Here is an 18,652-nt window from a genome sequence, read left to right on the forward strand (position 1 = left end):
GAGGAGAAACCACCGTCCTATTGAAATCAATGGATTAGGGCTAGAGTGCTCAGTACCTCACAGGATCAAGTCCAAATATATCGATTGCTTCCTTCATTACTCAAGTGCAACCCTCTCTCACATGAGAAATATCAACTGCTTTACAGTTCACAGCAGCACTCCACAATATTTTAGGACAGGAAATCAAGAAGAATGTGGGTTCATTTTAGATGAAGTTTAGGTAGGCTGAAGACTTTATCTAGCTGGAATGTGGCCAAACCAAAACACAGATTAATACTTCCATGTGTTATGACTGAGCTAGAGGCTGAAATAGAAATGCTATTTTTCTGTTGTCTTCCTGCTGCAGAATGCCCCAGTGAATACTCACTAATGAATGTGATGAGATTTGGGGTTGTCCTGAACTCTTAAGGGAAGACGTTCCATAGCTGTGGATGTGCAACCAAGAAGGCACTCAGTCCCTCACTTACCCAGGTTTCACTCATGTGGAGCCTGATCCAAAGCTTGACTTCAGCAAGCTTTGAATCAGCCAATAGTGGAGAGCTACATGATTCCAAATGAGCAGCATAGTCAGGTGCATGTACGGTCCCTGAGACAATCATGCCCCATCTCACTGGGGCTTTGACAATCATTAAAGGATTTCAGATTTGACCGTGTAGCAGCTAGAGAGGCAGCGAAGGGAGCAGGGCACTGAGCTGATATGTTTCAGCTGGCCTGCACTGCTCAGCAGACATGCTGCCAAGGAGTACATTCAGGATACAGTATTTTGCAAAACTGTTGAGCTCAGAGGGCATGAATGTGTGTATCAGTAGAGTCAACATAGTGCTTAAAACGGTGGCAGCTGTGGGGAAAAAAGTCACAGGCAAGCTGTGACTGACCTGACCTTTGCCTGAGTCTGTGATTTCACTGCCCTTGCTGTGTCAGAGCACGGGATTGTGGTAGGTCAGTGTGTGTATGTGTGTTTCTATATCTCTCTCCTTTTCAATTGTCAGCATATTCCTGGCATGTGGGGAGACAACACCATGGTGGGATAGTGTGAAGGAATAGGAGTGTGGCAGAGAATGGGAGAGGAAAGGGGGAACAGATTGAAGGTGAGGGAGATCAGAGGAGAAAGTGAAAAAGAAACCAAGAGACAAGAGAGAGTCAAAGTAAATACGAGAACCAAAAGCCTGGGAGAAAGAAGAGAAAGGATAAAGAATAAAGCCTTGTCCACACTACAACCAAGATTCTGCTGCATGTTACAGGCATGGTGGGTACAAGAAAATGGGTCAGTTTATGTCCACACAGCAGCTTTTCTGCCATCATGAATGTATGTACATCTGTCAGTCTGAGTAACCATGAGGTGTTTTTTAAGATGTTCATTCTAGGAAAATATGGGCAGCTATCCTAATCTGCCTTGCCAGGTGAGAGTCACTCACTCACTCATGCCCGTCACCCCAATCAGGGTATAGGCCGCCAACCACAGATCTCCAGAGTCCTCTATCCTGGGCCATTCGCTCTATCTGGTTCCAGGTATAGCCCATTTTTTTGCTATCAGCCTGCAGGTCGCGTCGTCAGGTGTTTCTTGGACGGCCTCTTTTCCGCTTGCCTTGGGGGTTCCACCGCAGTGCCTGTCTGGTGATGTTAGTTGGCTGCTTACGTAGTGTATGTCCTATCCAACCCCACCTTCTCCTTCTGATTTCTTCCTCTGCTGGGAGTTGACAGGTCCTCTCCAAGAGGTGGATGTTACTGATGGTGTCTGGCCAGTGGACCTGGAGAATCCTTCTGAGGCAGCTATTAATGAAGGTCTGGATCTTCCTGATGGTTGTTTTGGTTGTCCTCCAGGTTTCAGCTCCATACAGTAGGACTGATTTCACATTGGAGTTGAACAGTCGAATTTTTATTGCCAAAGACAGCTCTCTGGAGCTCCAGATGTTCTTGAGCTGTAAGAAGGCTGCTCTTGCCTTACCAATCCTTACTTTGATGTCTGCGTCTGTGCCACCCTGCTGGTCGATGATGCTACCTAGGTAGGTGAAGGACTGCACTTCTTCCAGGGGGTTCCATTCAGTGTGACTGGGTCATTGCTGATGGAGTTAATCCTAAGGATCTTGGTCTTGTCCTTGTGAATGTTGAGGCCAACCTGTGATGACGTGGCTGCCACTACGTTGATCTTCTCTTGCATCTGCTGTTTACTGTGCGAAAGGAGCGCAAGGTCGTCAGCAAAGACCAGGTCATCAAGCTGGGTCCACAAGGTCCACGGGATTCCGTTCCTACGCTCGTAGGTGGATGTCTTCATAATCCAAGCGATGACGAGGAGAAAGAGAAGTGGTGACAACAAGCATCCTTGCCTGACTCCAGTTTGCACCTGGAAGCTGTTAGTAAGCTGCCCTCCATGGATCACTCTACAGTGTATACTGTCATATGAGTTCTTGATCAGGTTGACCACCTTTGCTGGGATGCCGTAGTGCCGAAGGAGCTTCCAGAGGGTCTCTCGATCCACGCTATCGAACGCTTTCTCATAATCAACAAAGTTGATGTACAGCGAGGAGTTCCACTCCATAGACTGCTCGACTATGATGCGAAGCGTTGCTATCTGGTCCGTGCATGATCTATTCTGCCGAAAACCTGCCTGTTCATCTCGTAGCTGTGGATCAACGGCATCCTTCATTCTCTCTAAGAGGACTCGGTTGAAGACCTTCCCTGGCACTGACAGGAGTGTGATTCCTCTATAATTGGCACAGTTGCTAAGATCTCCTTTCTTGGGGATTTTGATGAGATATCCCTCTTTCCAGTCTACCAGAATCACTTCTTCTTCCCATATCTTCTCAAAGAGGGGGTACAGCATTTCCACTGAAGCATCCAGGTCTGCTTTCAGGGCCTCTGCTGGGATGTCATCAGGTCCAGCCGCCTTCCTATTCTTCATCATGGTGATGGCTTTTCTGATCTCATCTCTGGTTGGTTTATCGCAATTAATTGGGAGGTCCTCATTGGCTGGGTTGATATCTGGTGGATTTGGTGGTACTGGTCTGTTCAGGAGTTCCTCAAAGTGCTCCGCCCATCTGTTCATCTGTTGTTCTATTCCTGTTATAGACTTTCCCTGCTTGTCTTTAACGGGACGTTCTGGTTTGCTGAACTTTCCAGACAGTCGCTTGGTAGTATCATACAACTGTTTCATATTACCGCTGTATGCTGCCTGCTCCGCTTCTGCTGCCAGTTCATCCACATACTCTCTCTTGTCCTTCCTGATATTCCTCTTCACTGCTCTATGGGCTTCAGCATACTCTTTTTGAGCTTTGGCCTTTGCTGCTCTAGTCCTGCTGTTATTGACTGCTGCCTTCTTCTTCTTTCTGTCTTCTATCTTGATCAAGGTCTCTGCTGTGATCCACTCTTTCTGCTGGTGTTTCTTAATTCCAAGCACTTCCTGGCATACTGACCTAAGTGTCTCCCTCACTTTCTGCCATCTCTTTAGTACACTGTCTTCCTCTTCCTCATTCCGATCCTGTAATACTGAAAACTTATTCTTCAGCGTCATTCTAAAATTTTCCTTGGTCTTATGGTCCTTCAGAAGGCTGAGGTTGTACTTCACTCTTCTGTCTGACGCGTCTATCCAGTTCTTTTTCAGCTTCAGCTTCAATCTGGCCACCACTAAGTGATGGTCGGACGCCGCGTCTGCTCCTCTTCTAACTCTAACGTCCTGCAAGGATCTTCTGAACTTCTTGCTAATGCAGACATGATCGATTTGATTTTCTGTCATGCCTGCTGGTGATACCCAGGTATTCTTGTGGATCCACTTGTGAGGAAAGATGCTACCTCCTATGACCAGGTTGTTAAGTGCACACAGATCCACAAATCTCTCTCTCCATTCTCACTCATCTCTCCCAGAGCGTGGGTCCCCATGACTTGTTCGTATCCTGTGTTGTCAGCTCCAATTTTGGCATTAAAGTCTCCCATAAGGATGATGATGTCTTTGTCTGGGAGAATCTCTAATATTTTCTGGAGTCTGTTGTAAAAATAATCTTTGTCCTCCTCTTTGCTGTCATTAGTTGTAGCATAGCACTGAACAACATTCATCTTAATCCTCTTCATTTTAGTTCTGAAGGATGCTGTGATGATCCTGGGACCATGTGCCTCCCAACCAATCAGTGCTCTCTGTGCCTGCTTGGACAACATGAAGCCTACTCCCTGTGTGTGGGGTGCGTCGCTCTCTTCATGTCCTGAATACAGCAACAGCTCTCCTGTCAACAGTCGTCTCTGTCCCGCTTGCGTCCATCTTGTCTCGCTAATGCCTAATAGGGTCAGGTTGTTGCTCCTCATCTCTGCTGCAACCTGCGCCGTCTTTCCTGACTGGTACATGGTTCTCACGTTCCATGTGCCTATGGTAATCCTCCTGGTTGCAAGAAGGGTAATCGGCTTAGTGGCTTCCTCATGGCTTTTACCACCCAGCGTCATGCATCTTCGAGTTGAAGACCGTTCTTTTTCCAGGGTAAAAGTCTCTGTTGTCTCTATTGTTGGCGTTTCTGTAGCAGGTTGATTTTTTACGAGGTGGAGTTGCTAGCCCCACGCCCAACCCTCCTCCTTTATCCTGACTTGGGACAGGCAGATGGCCCCAAAGGACCTCTCTGGTGGAGTTCCAGGTGAGAGTGCCCAGAGGATATGTCATCAGCTGCACATGTGGCAGTCTTCTTTAGGGTGCTACCACAAAGAGCTCTGGGGAAGGAGGACTAGTCAAACTGGTTACACAAACATTGGCAAGTTCTCATGCCAACACAGCAAAGTAACTGTGCTGAACCCACTATAGGAAGACAAACATGCCAACAGGCTGTGACCCCGATGCTAAGCTACAGCTTTTGATTCCTGGGCTAGTGTTTGGTTCAGTCCGTGGTTCAGTCAGGGGTGCTCTAGTTTAAGACTGAGCTGCAATGCTCCCCACCTATCCGTAGCTCAGAACAGCTGAAGTATGATTGTTCTTGCCACAACCCCTTCCTCCTCCAACTCATCCCAGCAAGAGCCTAATATAGGGGCTCTGAAGCAGGGAGCAATGTAGAACCATTATGCCAGTCTAATACTCCCTTTTGTATTGGCAAACTTCCTGGTGGGGAAATCCAGATACCAATCAAGTTTTAAGCACACGGGATCTGAGCACAACTCATATTTAGAGCCAACGATGCCCTAACTGGTTACAAACTCAGGGCATGGCTACACTGGAAACTTCAAAGCGCTGTCACGGGAATGCTCCCGCAGCAGTGCTTTGAAGTGCGAGTGTGGTCGTGCGCGAGCACTGGGAGAGAGCTCTCCCAGCGCTCCTAGTAATCCACCTCCACGAGGGGATTAGCTCCAAATGCTGGGAGCACAGCTCGGAGCCTGTTTACACTAGCGCTTTAAAGCGCTCAGACTTGCTGCGCTCAAGGGGGTGATTTTTCACCTCCCTGAGCCAGCAAGTTAGAGTGCTATAAGATGTAAGTGTAGACAAGCCCTCAGTTAAACTGGAGCCTGTGCAGTGCTATGGAATAAGGTCAATAAACGTGACCTTGGTACAAGAAAGATTAATAAAGAAGAGGGCATGTAGAGGCAATGCAGAAATACAAGAAAGACATTGGGAGTGTCATTAAAAAAAGGGGAGGTAGGGAGCAAAAGTGACATGCTTTGAGGAAGTGCCTAGCACATATCCACAATCAGTCAAGGATGTCTGTCCTCAGATGATTAAACTCATATGTAGCCTCAGGGCCTTGTGAACTCTCCACAGTTGTTATACTCAGGGAGACACAAATGCTCACCACTCCTGTTTCTGCTGGGTGCTTGCCAGGAAGCTGTGCCCCACCCTGTCAAACACAAACAAAGCCTCCGTAGCCCTGCCTACACTAACGAAGTTTTCTAAGGGCATGGCTACACTGCAATTAGACACCCGGGGCTGGCCCATGGGCTCGTGGGGCTCGGGGGAAAGGGCTGTTTAGTTGTGCTGTAGATGTTAGGGCTTGGGCAGCCCAAGCTTTGGGATATATACAGGACCCTAGAGCCTGGGCTCCAGCCCAAGCCTGAACATCTACACTGCAATTAAGCAGTCCATTAGCCCGAGCCTCACGAGCCCAAGTTGGCTGGCATGGGCCAGCTGTGGGTTTTTAATTGCAGCGTACACATACCCTAAGTACCCAGCCATTGCTCGCATTAGTTAACCTCCAAAGGTACTAGCAACATTGGGAGTTCTTGTGCAGACACTGCGTTGCCAGTAGCTTTGCAACAAGTAGAAGTGCCCAGAGTCAGAGCCAGTCTATGATTCCATATACCGTAGATTTTGATTGTAAATTCCTTGGGACAAGACTTTCTCAGTTAGTAACCAGCACATTCTCAGTCCCTACAAATTATAACCAATAATAACATGATAACCAATCTTTGCATATATCAAAGATATTTCTAATGCACCTGTCACTTCGGTAGCTAAGCACTGAGCACAATTAAGGCAAAAAGAGTGTCTGGGTCTAATAAAATTGTTCATTCTCTCTATACCCTGATGGAAGGAATGTGTGAACTTGGTAGGCTTTTTCTCTTTGATTGGTTTTTGACAACAGTCAGTTTAACTCAGTAAGTGGGAGTGGGCTGCTCCCTCACTCATGTAATGGGTGGGGCTTGCAGGGGCTTGCATGGGAGCAGGGTAGGGTGACAGCATGTGATAGACCTGCAGGTAGCCAGGCATCTGCAGATTTGCAAAACAATTTTCAGTGAAACAAAACAGGGATATGCCCTGATTATGGGACATGTGGGCTCCCTATCCAGAGAGAATGTGAGCTAAAATGAACAATCTGGGCAAACCTTATCTGCTCTTCCTGAAAGTACTGCTTGTTGCACTAGCAGATCAGGCAGAAAAAACTGTTTCACAAAATTTCCTTGGCTACAGAATAACCTCTCAGAACCACCACAAGACCTGCAAAGGGCCAGATCACAGCTGGTGTAAATCAGCACAACTCTACTGAAGTCAGTGCAGCTAGATGTCAAAGCATTACATAACTTTACTGAACTTCTTTGAACCTCAAAGGAAGCTTGGGGTAATTCTTTGATCCACATTGACTTACTTTTCCCCTAATACAACGTGTGTGAGAGAAACCCTCCTGCATTCAACCTTGAACTGGATCTTCCTATGGGAGGAACAGATGGAGAACAGCATGATCTGAAATTCAAAGATACAAATTGTCTTGTGCATTCAGCATTTCCAGAGTTTGGGTTGATACTTTGAATTCTTTTTAATGGGAGGGCTTTCTTAAACACAGAGAGCTGGTGTTCAGTCAATAAAACCATAAACATTTTGGAACCTGGCTTCATGAGAAACCACCTCTTTCATAGCATGATACTGCCGCAGTTTAAACAGGCTGCTGGGAGGGCATCCTTTGTCAGTGCCTCTCAGCTTTGGAAGTGGATTGCTCCCCTTGGTCCATTGAAGCTGAGATTTATAAAATTAGGCATACTTCAAAGCTTGCCTTCCATAGGGACATGTAGTGAAGATGGCTTAGGCGCTTTTTATACACCAGCTGGTAATGTTAATGCCTTGTATTTGTACTGCATATTGATGATCTTCATTTTGTAAAGTACCATAGGTGGGAGATTAGATTTATGGCCTTAAAGAAATAAAACCTCTACGACAAGGAATCTGCAGTCATGCAACAAATCTTTCTTTCAGTGGAGTTCCTCTGAAATATTATTTATATTACCATATCGCCAAAGATTCCTGGTCATGGACGAGGCCCCCATTGTGCTAGTTGCTGTACATATACAGAACAAAAAGATGGGCTTTACCTCTCTGTTTATGGGAATAGTGTGCTTCTGTTAAATTATCCATCCTCCGAAAGCTTTGACACAGTAGCCTGCACTTACCATTGGAAAGTAACCAGGGAAAATAAGTGCAGAGATATAGTAAATAAAAATGACTGTTTTTTATTAAGCATCAGTGAAATACACATCCTTAAAATGAATTGGAAAAGCAGCAAAAGATTAACACTTAGTAGTTTTAAAACCCATTTCCAGATGGCACTTTGGAGCCTAAATTATTTTTAATTTTTTCCCCCTTCAGTGAGACATGGTCTCCATCCAGTTTTTATTCTGGTATAACTATTTTGATTGGGGGTGAGGGAGAGTGATTATTTTAGTGATTTTTTTTAAAGTTATACCAGTACAACCCCTAGTGTGGATGCAGTCTCACTGGTATAATTTACCCCTCTTCCCATACAGGATTAGCTATACCAGATAAAAGACTTTTTATACCAGTATAATGGCATGCACACTGGGGGTATGTGTTTACTGCTGCAGCTGCACCAATATAGTTAGAGGTAAAACTTTTGTGAGCAGACAAGCCCTTAGACTCGTAAGTCACTTAGGTGTTTTTGAAAATTTTATCCATGATCAAGTCACAAAGTAAAATATCACTTCTGACGCTTTCTCTAATGTTACTGGGTATCAGGCTCCTGTGGATTTTGGTAACCATTCCCCTTACCTCCCAGCTCCTAACTCTGACTTGCTGGGAATAATTATAAAAGGGCTCAGACTCCTCCCTGGTTTATCCTCAGCCAGGACAGGAGGTCAGCCTTCCAAAACAGTGAAAGACCTCACCTCCAGCCCATCTTTTTTTTTTTTTTAAATGCCGACTAGTAGCCTCATTATCATAGTACACTGGGTGGTTTGGCCTGATATGTCCCTTCCCCATTCCCTCTTGGATCTTCCACAGCAGAGGTGGGCAAACTACGGCCCGTGGGCCACATCCAGCCTGCAGGACCGTCCTGCCCGCTGGCCACATCCAGCCTGCAGGTCCACCCTGAGCTCCCAGTCGAGGAGGCTAGTCCCGGGCCCCTCCCCGCTGTCCCATCCCCCCCACAGCTACGCTGCCACATGGCAGCGCTCTGGGCAACGGAGCTGCATGCTCCTGCTGAGCAGAGCGGCAGCGTGTCTAGCTCCAGCCGGGCAGTGTGGCAGCTAGACATGCTGCTCTCAGGGGCATGATAAGTGGGCTGGGGGGGGAGTAAATAAGGGGCGGGGGTCCCTGGGGGCAGTCAGAGGACAGGGAGAAGTTGGATGGGGTGGAGGGCAGTCAGGGGATGGGGAACGGGGGGATTGGATAGTTGTGGGGTCCCGGGGGGTCAGGCAGGGGTGTGGATGGGGTTGGGCAGTCAGGGGACTGGGAGCAGGGAGGGCTGGATGGATCAGAGGTTCTGAGGGGGGTGGGAAGTGGGAGGCGGCAGATAGGGGATGGAGGCCAGGCTGTTTGGGGAGGCCCAGCCTTCCCTACCCAGCCCTCCATACAGTTTTGCAACCGCAATGTGACCCTTGGGCCAAAAATTTTGCCCAACCCTGTTTCACAGCATTCATGGAAAAAATATTATACTCTGAAAGCACAGTTACTATATAAATCATATGTACATTGGGGAACAGTTCTCTACCTTTTCTGCTGAAGGGGATCTCCCTTAGCTGGTAATAGTAGGTCCTTTATCCTCTCTGGGCAAGATGCATAAACAAAGTACAAGAAGTCAGATACCAGAATTGCATCCTGAGGGTATGTCTGCGCTGCAGCTGGGAACGTGCTTCCCAGTCCAGGTAAACAGACATGCTCTAGCTCTACTCAAGATAGTGCACGAAAAGTAGCAGTGTGGTCATAGACAGGTGCTGAGGCTAGGCATCTGACTTGGTCCCCAGTCAGTTGGGTGGGTTTGCCCGAGCTTCTGCCTGTGCTGCCACAGCTGCACTGCTATTTTTTAGCTCGCTAGCTCAAGCAGAGCTAGTGCATGGCAGTCTACCCTCCCAACTGCAGCATAGAGGTCCCTGAAGCCCATTTCTAAATAAAAAGTTAGGCCAGTGCTAGTTTTCTTGTTGCATCACGACAAAGGCTCTGCGGGTGGAAATAAATTCCCAACCCACTCTGCTTCTAGTGCTCTGATCTCATCCTAGGAGGCTAAACATTCAGTCAGAAAACACAGATGGGCTGATTAGCAAACACCACCATGTTCTCTTGAGACCAATTCCTGCCTCTCAGTCACAAACTCCCTGCTCTCAGTCTTGTTTTCAGTAACTGAGATTTTTCTTTGAAGAAACTTACTGAAAGTGAAAAGATTTGTACTTCAGGATCAATCATTTATACACAAGAAGAAGAATACATTTATGGCACCTTTTCTCCAGGGATTTCACAGCTTTTTAAACATGAATTAAGCCTCACAGTCACTGTCCCTACGAGGCAGGTATTATTGCAGTCAGTTTAGGGAAGAGTAAACTGAGGCACAGGCCTCAATTGAGTGAGCTACTCACACTCTTTCAGCTTAAGAAAGGAAGGCAGGCTTTACTAGGTGATGCAATTCAGATCAGTAAAGTCAGTAGAAGAAAATTTGGATCTTTAGGGTTCATATTTTCACTAGAAGTGTAGAAAAGTTTGTGGTTATGGAATTTTATTAACACCTAAACTTTCCCAATACACTATGAGAAATGCAGAAATTAACTGTAATAATATAACAAAATGACTCCTGTATATGTGCATTACTGCCCTGTACTGGAAGATATTGAGACACAATTCAGCAGTTCTAAGAGTCCTATGGTGCAGTGATTCTCAATCAGGGGTACACATACCCCTCGGGTATGCAGAGGTCTTTCAGGTGGTCCATCAACTCATCTATATATTTGCCCAATTTTACAACAGGCTACATAAAAAGACCTAGTGAAGTCAGTACAAACTAAAGTGTCATACAATTACTTGTTTATACTGCTCTGTAGACTATACACTGAAATGTAAGTACAATATTTATATTCCAATTAATTTATTTTATAATTGTATGGTAAAAGTGAGAGAGTCAGCAATTTTTCAGGAATAGTGTGCTATGGCACTTTTGTATTTTTATGTCTGATTTTGTAAGCAAGTAGTTTTTAAGTGAGGTGAAACTTGGCGGTATGCAAGACAAATCAAACTCCTGAAAGGGGTACAATAGTCTGGAAAGGTTGAGAACCACTGCTGTGGTGCGACCCACTCCTGAGAATTCTTTTTCAATCTGACTGTGCTTTTCAAGCAGGGGTGTCTCTGTTCTAACCCACTGCCATCTTGATCTTCCAAGTGCTCACGGTGCTTTATTTTTTCAAAATATATATTAAGACAACTAAGGGTATGTGTACAGTGCCAAAAAAAAAGGATCTGGGACAGCAAGTCTCAGATCCCAGGTCAACTGACTTGGGGTCAAGCAGCATAGATGTTTGGGCTGGAGCCTAGCCTCTGAGACCCACCTCCTTCGCTGCGTTTCAGGGCTCAGCCTTCAACCCAAACCCAAACAACTACACTGCTATCTGTAGACCCGCAGTGCAAGCCCCAGGAGCTCAAGTCAGTGGACCCAGCCTTTGAGACTCACTGCCGTGGGTCTCTTTTTGTAGTATAGACATGCCCTGAGAATTTCTAGGGGGGCACAGTTTTGTCACAAAATAACTTTGGAAGGCTTTGATATCATTCCCCCATGGGTGTTAAGTGCTGTTGCCTGTCTAGTTACAGTACTGTCTTTTGAAGAAAATTGCAAGGATATTTAATGCAACATAGTAGGATAAGCCTGTGAGTAACAAATGATTCCCCTCCCCCCCGCTCCTCAATTTCTCCCTAGTGCAACCTGGTTCACTGTCTAAGACTCAGCCATCACTTGAGAGTTCTGAATTATGTGATTGGTACTTTTGACAAGCTAGAGCCGTCATCCTCTGAACACATTAAGATAACAGATGCCCTTTTTGATGGAGTGGAAGTCAGAGTGTTTGAACCTTCTCCAAAGCAAGACGAAACACTAAAGCGCAGTGTCGTTTACATCCATGGAGGAGGATGGGCTTTGGCAAGTGCAAGTATGTGTCTATCGTTAATTAGAGTGGATTATGATATGTTCTCATCACAGCAGGTTCAGTGTAACTAAAAGCTGAGAGTTTTGCTCTTCGAGACATGTCGGAACCTAATGAGAGCTGGAACCCTGGGACTACAGTAACTGTCCCAATTCTCACCAAAAAGGGGGGGTACGGGAAGTAATCCTGAAACAGAAAACAAGTGCATACTTTATCAGCAGAGGTGCACAAGCGGCTCTGCGTCGGTCTGCCCACAGGCACCTCTCCTCCCCAGCTCCCATTGGCCCGGAACCAGTGCTCGGGGCAGGGGTAGCCCACGAGTCCCGTGCCCACCCCCCCACCTAGAAGCCAGACCTGCTGCTAGCTGCTTCTGGGGTGTAGTGCGGTGTCAGAACAGGTAGGGACTAGCCTGCCTTAGCCAGGTAGCACAGCCGACGGGACTTTTAACGGCCCAGTTGGTAGTGCTGACCAGAGCCGCCACAACCCAGTGCCATACATCCCCTGACCCAGTACTGGGTCACCTAAACAGGTATTCTGTGGATTCTGATCAGCAAAACAATCAAACTGTCTGTGGAATTAGCTTCATGGTCAGGGTGAAGCAGCAAGCAGGCTGCAGCCCCTGCATGGGGCAAAGTAAGCAATTAGTCTATACCCGACAGCCTCCTGGGGCAGCAAGCAATCAAACAGACTGGTGAATTAGCCGCCTGGGTAGGGCAGGGCAGGGCAAAGCAGCAAACAGGCTGCAGCCCCAGGGCAGGCAAGGCAAGCTAATAATCAGTCTATAGGCCTTGTCTCTCTAGGCTGGGGCATAGTTTAGCCAGCTTCCTCCATGGGTCGTGGCTCGGCTTCCATGGTGGTCTCCACAACCGGTGGGTCATTTGGCAGGTAGTCCCAGTCCCTGGGCTTTACCCCCAGGGACACTGCAGATACCTCTGCAGGAGTCAGCAGCATACATCCTGCCCCCGCAGCCTGGGCTGCCTCCTTTTAGCTAGTTCTCCACTTGGAGCATGTGCAGTAGGGAAGAGGGGGCATGGGCTCCTGGGCCACAATGATTGGTCCATCCCCAGTGGCCCAGTGCAGGGCTGGTCACAAGACCCTTCAGGAAGACCAGTCATAGGCAGCTCTTGGTGATGTTAGAACTTGGTCAGCTGCACTGGTTCTGTAGTAACTTGCATAGCACTCCCACGGGACAGAATGTGTGCTTCAGAATTACTGTGCTTCACGTAGATCACTAACTCTAAATGCATTATTGCAGTTTAAGATGTAAACATTAGTGGCAGAAATATCACTGCTGAATATTAAATCACAAGACTGCGTACTTTAAAGAGATGCTTAATATATTGTTATATTCTCCACCACCATGAAATATCTGTTTAGTAACTGAAGAGGCATAGAATTAGAGAAAACGAGTACCCTAAGAATTAGGATGGCTTTGAACCTGCTGCTCTGACTCAGGTGAACAGTCCCATTGACTTTAATAGGACTACTACCTTAAGTAGAAACTGAAAGTTTCGAGTCCAGCATGCATAATATAATGACCACATATACAATGACTTGCACAAAAATAGCATTTCTCAGACACTAATCCTCAGAACAGCCCAATGCAGTTAGGTAGCAGTAAGTGAAACTGAGGCAGAGAGGTGAAGTGACTTGCCCAAAGTCACACAACAAGCTGATGGCAAAGCCAGGAAGAGAGTGCACAAACTGCTAAGACACAAACTGTGTTCATTCCACTACATCATGATACCTGGTGTTATACACTGACTGCATTCCATTCCATTTCTTTATATTTGCATAAAGATTTACTGATATGAATATAATGAGAATTATAATGTCAGGGTTTTTTGGGTTATTTTACAGGATTGAAAATAAGTGCTGGCTGTTTTTCTTATGAATCTAAAGATATGTAAAGCTGTGTACAATATGCATATTAACAAAATGTACTGGCTTTCACTAACATTTGGTCCTCTTATTCCCAGGAACAAGCTTCTATAACAATCTCTGCAGGATCATGGCAGAATCTCTGAATGCAGTAATTGTCTCAATTGAGTGAGTAATCAACAAAATCTTAAAGTATTTAGAACTATAGATCATTACGAATGAGTTAATTGATCTTTTCTTTGTCGTCACTTGTTTAAAAGGTTTTCATTTGAAAAAAGTCTCTTTAGCAGGACTTGATATGTTGTGTCCTTCTCAATGACAGTGGATTAGAATGATATCTGAATACTTTTCTAATTACACCTCTACCCCAATATAACACTGTCCTCGGGAGCCAAAAAATCTTACCGCGTTATAGGTGAAATTGCATTATATTGAATTTGCTTTGATCTGTCAGAGTGTGCAGCCCCTCCCTGCCCGGAGCGCTGCTTTACCGTGTTATATCTAAATTTGTGTTATATCGGGTCACGTTATAGCAGGGTAGAGGTGTATAAGAGATAATGGCACCCTCAATTGTACAGGACATTTAAAAGTAGATAGTAAAAAGGGAGTGAGGGGGAGCCACGTTAACTGGAACTAAAAAACCACAGTCTTGCTAACACATGCACAGGCATAGTTCTATTAAAAACTGTGGGTTTACTCAGATGAGTCGGTAACTCAAGTGCTTGCAGGATTGAGATCACAATACAAACACAGACACACTTTCTATATACACACACAAACCCCCTCACCCTTTGAAGGAAGAGAGAAATACCTATCCCTCAATCTCTCCAGTCAGTGGGTGGGACTGTTGTCTCTCTCAGTGGTCACTGGGATTGTGCTTCCCAGCAGGAGGTTGAGATTTGTGGGGCAGATTTGAGCTAAGAATACTTCTGTTCTTTTAGAAACCAGTGTTTATGTTGTATTAAAGTATGGTATAGAACTTCAAATGGCAGCTGATTTTTACCACTGTTACTTAACTAAAACATGCAGTTTGTGCCCTCTCCTCCACAAACAGACACTTGATACATTTATCTAACCTCACCCGAACACCTAAAGTAAGTACATCCATTTATTCGTGTCCGAATACTGACAACGTCAGAACAGAATTTTTGGAACTCTTCACAATCCATCGCTAACTTCATGCTGACCTTACAGTGATATGCTGAACACCATCCATTTCCTCACTTGTTATCCCCTGCTACAATGACCTTCCACCATTCCTTCCATAATAACTGTCTCAAGGTTATTGTCATCTCTACGCCTAATGTGAGCAAAGTACATAAGTTTGCATGTATTGATTTCTGACATCAGAATCTGCTGCTCTCAAATAATATTTCTAACATAGGCATTAGTCTTTTTCTGTCCACACGTGGAGGTTACCTGATGGTATCACAAAGAACCAAATCAATTATGTAATGATACAGCTATACTGGAGATCAAGTACACAATGAACCTAGACTTTCCTGAGTGCAGACTGTGTCAGACCATCAGCTGTTAGCCTGAAACAAAATTAAAACTTAAACCTAAGACATTCAACGTTTGGACTTATCTGAAATCAACGACCATTACATAACTTCAGTCCAGAATGAGTTTGAGTCATTGGCACAGGTGAAGAAGAACAATCCCAACAAACGGAGGTAAAATGAAAACTGTTATGCTCAAAACCACCAAAGCACACATTCTGAAATGTCACTGTTGGACTGCTCCATGGGGTAGGTGCTTGAGCTAGTGGAAAAACGGTGCAGAATGAAAGAGAACAGCTTGGAGATAAAAGAATGTAGGAAAGAATATAAGGAACTGAGCAGACCGATTGAAAGGCAGACTAGATCAGTCAAGGGTAAATATCTAAGGGCAAAATGTATGTAACTTGAGAATTATAAAGAGTAATAGCACAAAAGATATGTTCACAGCAGTCAGGTTTCTTACGAACAGGTTTTTCTGTGATCAATCATAATAAAATATTGTGATGGCAGAGCCCTCATTGAGGTGATGGTATTAAACACAACTGTAGAGATTTCTGTGCCAGTATGTGTGCCTCATCAGATGACTGCCACACACTTTGCACAAATGCAAATCACTATACAAGCTGGAAGGCAATGGCGAATTCAGGCCTTCTCTTTACCTTATGGAGTCTCCTCAGTTAGTTTAACAACCCTCTAAGTTGCTAAATACATTAATGGACCACTGTAATAAACCAGAAGAAGGAAATTTGAGTGGTTGCATTACGCACTTTTCTTTTGTAAATGAAAATATTAAAGTTGACAGAAGAGGGGGGCCAGTGACTGAATTAATGAGATTATTTGCCAATTCTCGTGATCAAATTACAGCCTCATTATGCAGAATTGATTTTACTGGTATAACATTCATTCCAATATAATTTAAATGTAGTTGTTTCCAGTTTAATTGTCATCTCTGATAAACAAAAAAATAAATGAGCAAGATGTTAGCCATTGCAGACAAGTGGCTATCACAATATTGAAATGTCCCTTATTATTCCTTTTCTTGTTTATGATGCTGTAATTCTGCCTGTTTTGGTGAGCTGTTTGTCTTCTCTACCCAATCAAGCCTTTTGTACTCAGTGCAGTCTAATTTGATTTCTCATTAGTTTAATTGCACATTTTCTCACTTGAATGTTGCATACCCAATCTGTTATCCAGTTGCACAGGGGATTCCCAAAGGCCTATCATATCTTACTTTATCTGATGTAATATACAGATTGCTTTCTAAAGCCTAAGTAGTTTTAAGAATCTGAAAAACTTCTTATTAACCTCAATATTATGCCTGAAATTTATTTTGCGCATATAATTTCTGTTGGATGCAAAACAGTCAGTCGGTAGAATATAGGAGTATGCTCTAGTGTGGTGTTGGTTTTATGCAAAGGCGTGTGCTTCAGGGTGAATCAATTCTTATACTGGATACAAGAGATAGCATTTAAGAATGTTAATCAATCCACCACATTATATTCAATAAACCCCACAGGGCAAGATTCGTGAGATCAAATGAGTGAGCAGATTCAACAGTTGCATCCTAAGCAGGCTGAAAGTTAAGGCCGTGTCTAGACTAGAATTTAAAAGGGTGATGTTAGTTAGTGTAGACAAGATACACTGCTTCTAACGTATGCTAAACTGGTAGCGTTGAGGCGTGTCATTTTGGTTAGCACATGTTAGCTAACATTCTAACAACACACCTTTACATACATACAAGGTTTAAGAGAATAAGACTTGCAAAAACAGCCTACTAAGGTAGTGTTTCCTAGCGGATAAAGCAGCAGACTGGAACTCAGGAGACCTGGATTCTATGTCTGGCTGTGCCACTAGCCTGCTGGGTGACCATAGGTAAGTTATCTCACCTCTTTGTGCCTCAGTTTCCCTATCTGTAAGATGGAGATAATGGTACTGACCTTTGTAAAGCACTTTGAGATCCACTGATGAAAAGCACTATATGAGTTAGTTATTATCATTATTAGAGACAAGGGCATGTGTTGCTGTTGCCAGGCTGGCATGATAAATAAGGGAGCAAATTTTGAAGGTGCTTTTTAATCAGCTGCCCATCTGACAGTAGGGGGACTTTGCATGGAAAAAGCATGGTCAAAAGACTCAGCCTAACTTGCAAGCCTCAAATTAATCCCACAACAGAGAAAGGGTCATCACAACCCCACGTCTACCCACCGGCCAGACTCTTGGTACCCCAGTGTTGAGGATGGTTTAGCTTCCAAGCAGCATCCTGCTTGCAGTATCAGCTGAAGACTACTCCAGGAACAAAACCAAGTTTGCAGGGCCTGTGAGATTTTTAAATACAATAGATCACTTTGGGGAGAGAGAACAAAAGGCTGACTGATTAAGAGTATCCTTCTGAGGGTGTTTTCTGTAAAAGCCACAACTTTAGGAAACATCCCAAGGCCATCCTCTTAGCTTCCTACGTGGAGGAGTTGACGGTTTTTTTCTGTGGGTCTAAAATGTCAGGAAACATTACATTTCCAACCGGTGCAGTTAGACACATTTATATTACAACCCTGCCTATTGGCACAAGTTTGACTTACAAACTTGTTGCACATAATACCACCATTCTCATTTGGCTCACAAGTTGGGAGACAACAAATGCTGACTTCTGCCTCAGCTGCAAACTGATCAGAAATGACTGCTCAGAATGGCCAGTTGCTCACAACAATCCTAACAAGGAAAATAAAAGAAACCAGACTCTTCTCTTGCTGTGAATACTGGAGAAAAGGGTAGCTTTTCTATTGCCTCTGATGGGCTAATGGCAAGGGAAGTTGTGGAATTCCCTTCATTGGAGGTTTTTAAGAACAAGTTGGACACACACCTGTTAGGGGTGGTATACTTAATCTGTCTCAGCGCAGAGGGATGGACTTGATGACATCTCGAGATCCCTGCCAGCCCTGCATCTCTGATTCTATTAAATTAAGCTGAACATTTCAGGTATATGGGGAACAGTTTTTTCCTGTCCTGAGAAAGCTTTCAAGATACTGAAAAACTTTTAACTTTGCATCCTGATTCATCAAAAATCCCCTCTCTCTGCCCCAAATTTCATTTTGGGTCAGTGTTATTTACACAGCTCTAGAGAAACCCTAAGACCCACCAAGGGTTTAAGTAATGACCGAAAAATCATTCATATGCCACTGTTTTTTGAAGACCAAGGAGGCCTAGCAGATACAACATTGCACTGGGATTCAGGAGAGCTGCATTCTATTCTTGGCTCAGCCATTGGCCTGCTGGATGCTCTTGGGCAAGTCATTTCACTTGTGCCTCAGTTTCCCCCACTGTAAAATGGGGATGAAGATACAGACTTCCTTGTAAAGCAACTTTGAGATCTCTTGATGAAAACCAGTAGATAAGAGCTAGGTATTATTATTATTCCTAGCCCACATTCATTTCATGTTGCATATGCTGTAGCTGTGTTAAATGTTTCCACTACA

At 44.7% G+C, this 18,652-nt stretch overlaps 1 protein-coding gene across 2 annotated transcripts in view; it reads left to right on the forward strand.

Moving 5' to 3' along the window:
* Positions 1 to 18,652, forward strand: part of NCEH1 (neutral cholesterol ester hydrolase 1) — a 33,214-nt gene that overhangs the window by 3,484 nt on the left and 11,078 nt on the right. Inside the window, exons 2-3 of one of the 2 annotated variants that reach the window (XM_030575139.1) lie at positions 11,577 to 11,805; positions 13,779 to 13,848. In XM_030575139.1, the coding sequence (XP_030430999.1) occupies positions 11,577 to 11,805; positions 13,779 to 13,848 (299 nt within the window). The remainder of the gene's footprint in view (positions 1 to 11,576; positions 11,806 to 13,778; positions 13,849 to 18,652) is intronic. The other variant, XM_030575140.1, reaches the window with a different exon arrangement.

Source organism: Gopherus evgoodei, chromosome 9 (genome assembly GCF_007399415.2).
Source record: "Gopherus evgoodei ecotype Sinaloan lineage chromosome 9, rGopEvg1_v1.p, whole genome shotgun sequence".
In the NCBI taxonomy this organism is placed as follows: Eukaryota; Metazoa; Chordata; order Testudines; family Testudinidae; genus Gopherus; species Gopherus evgoodei.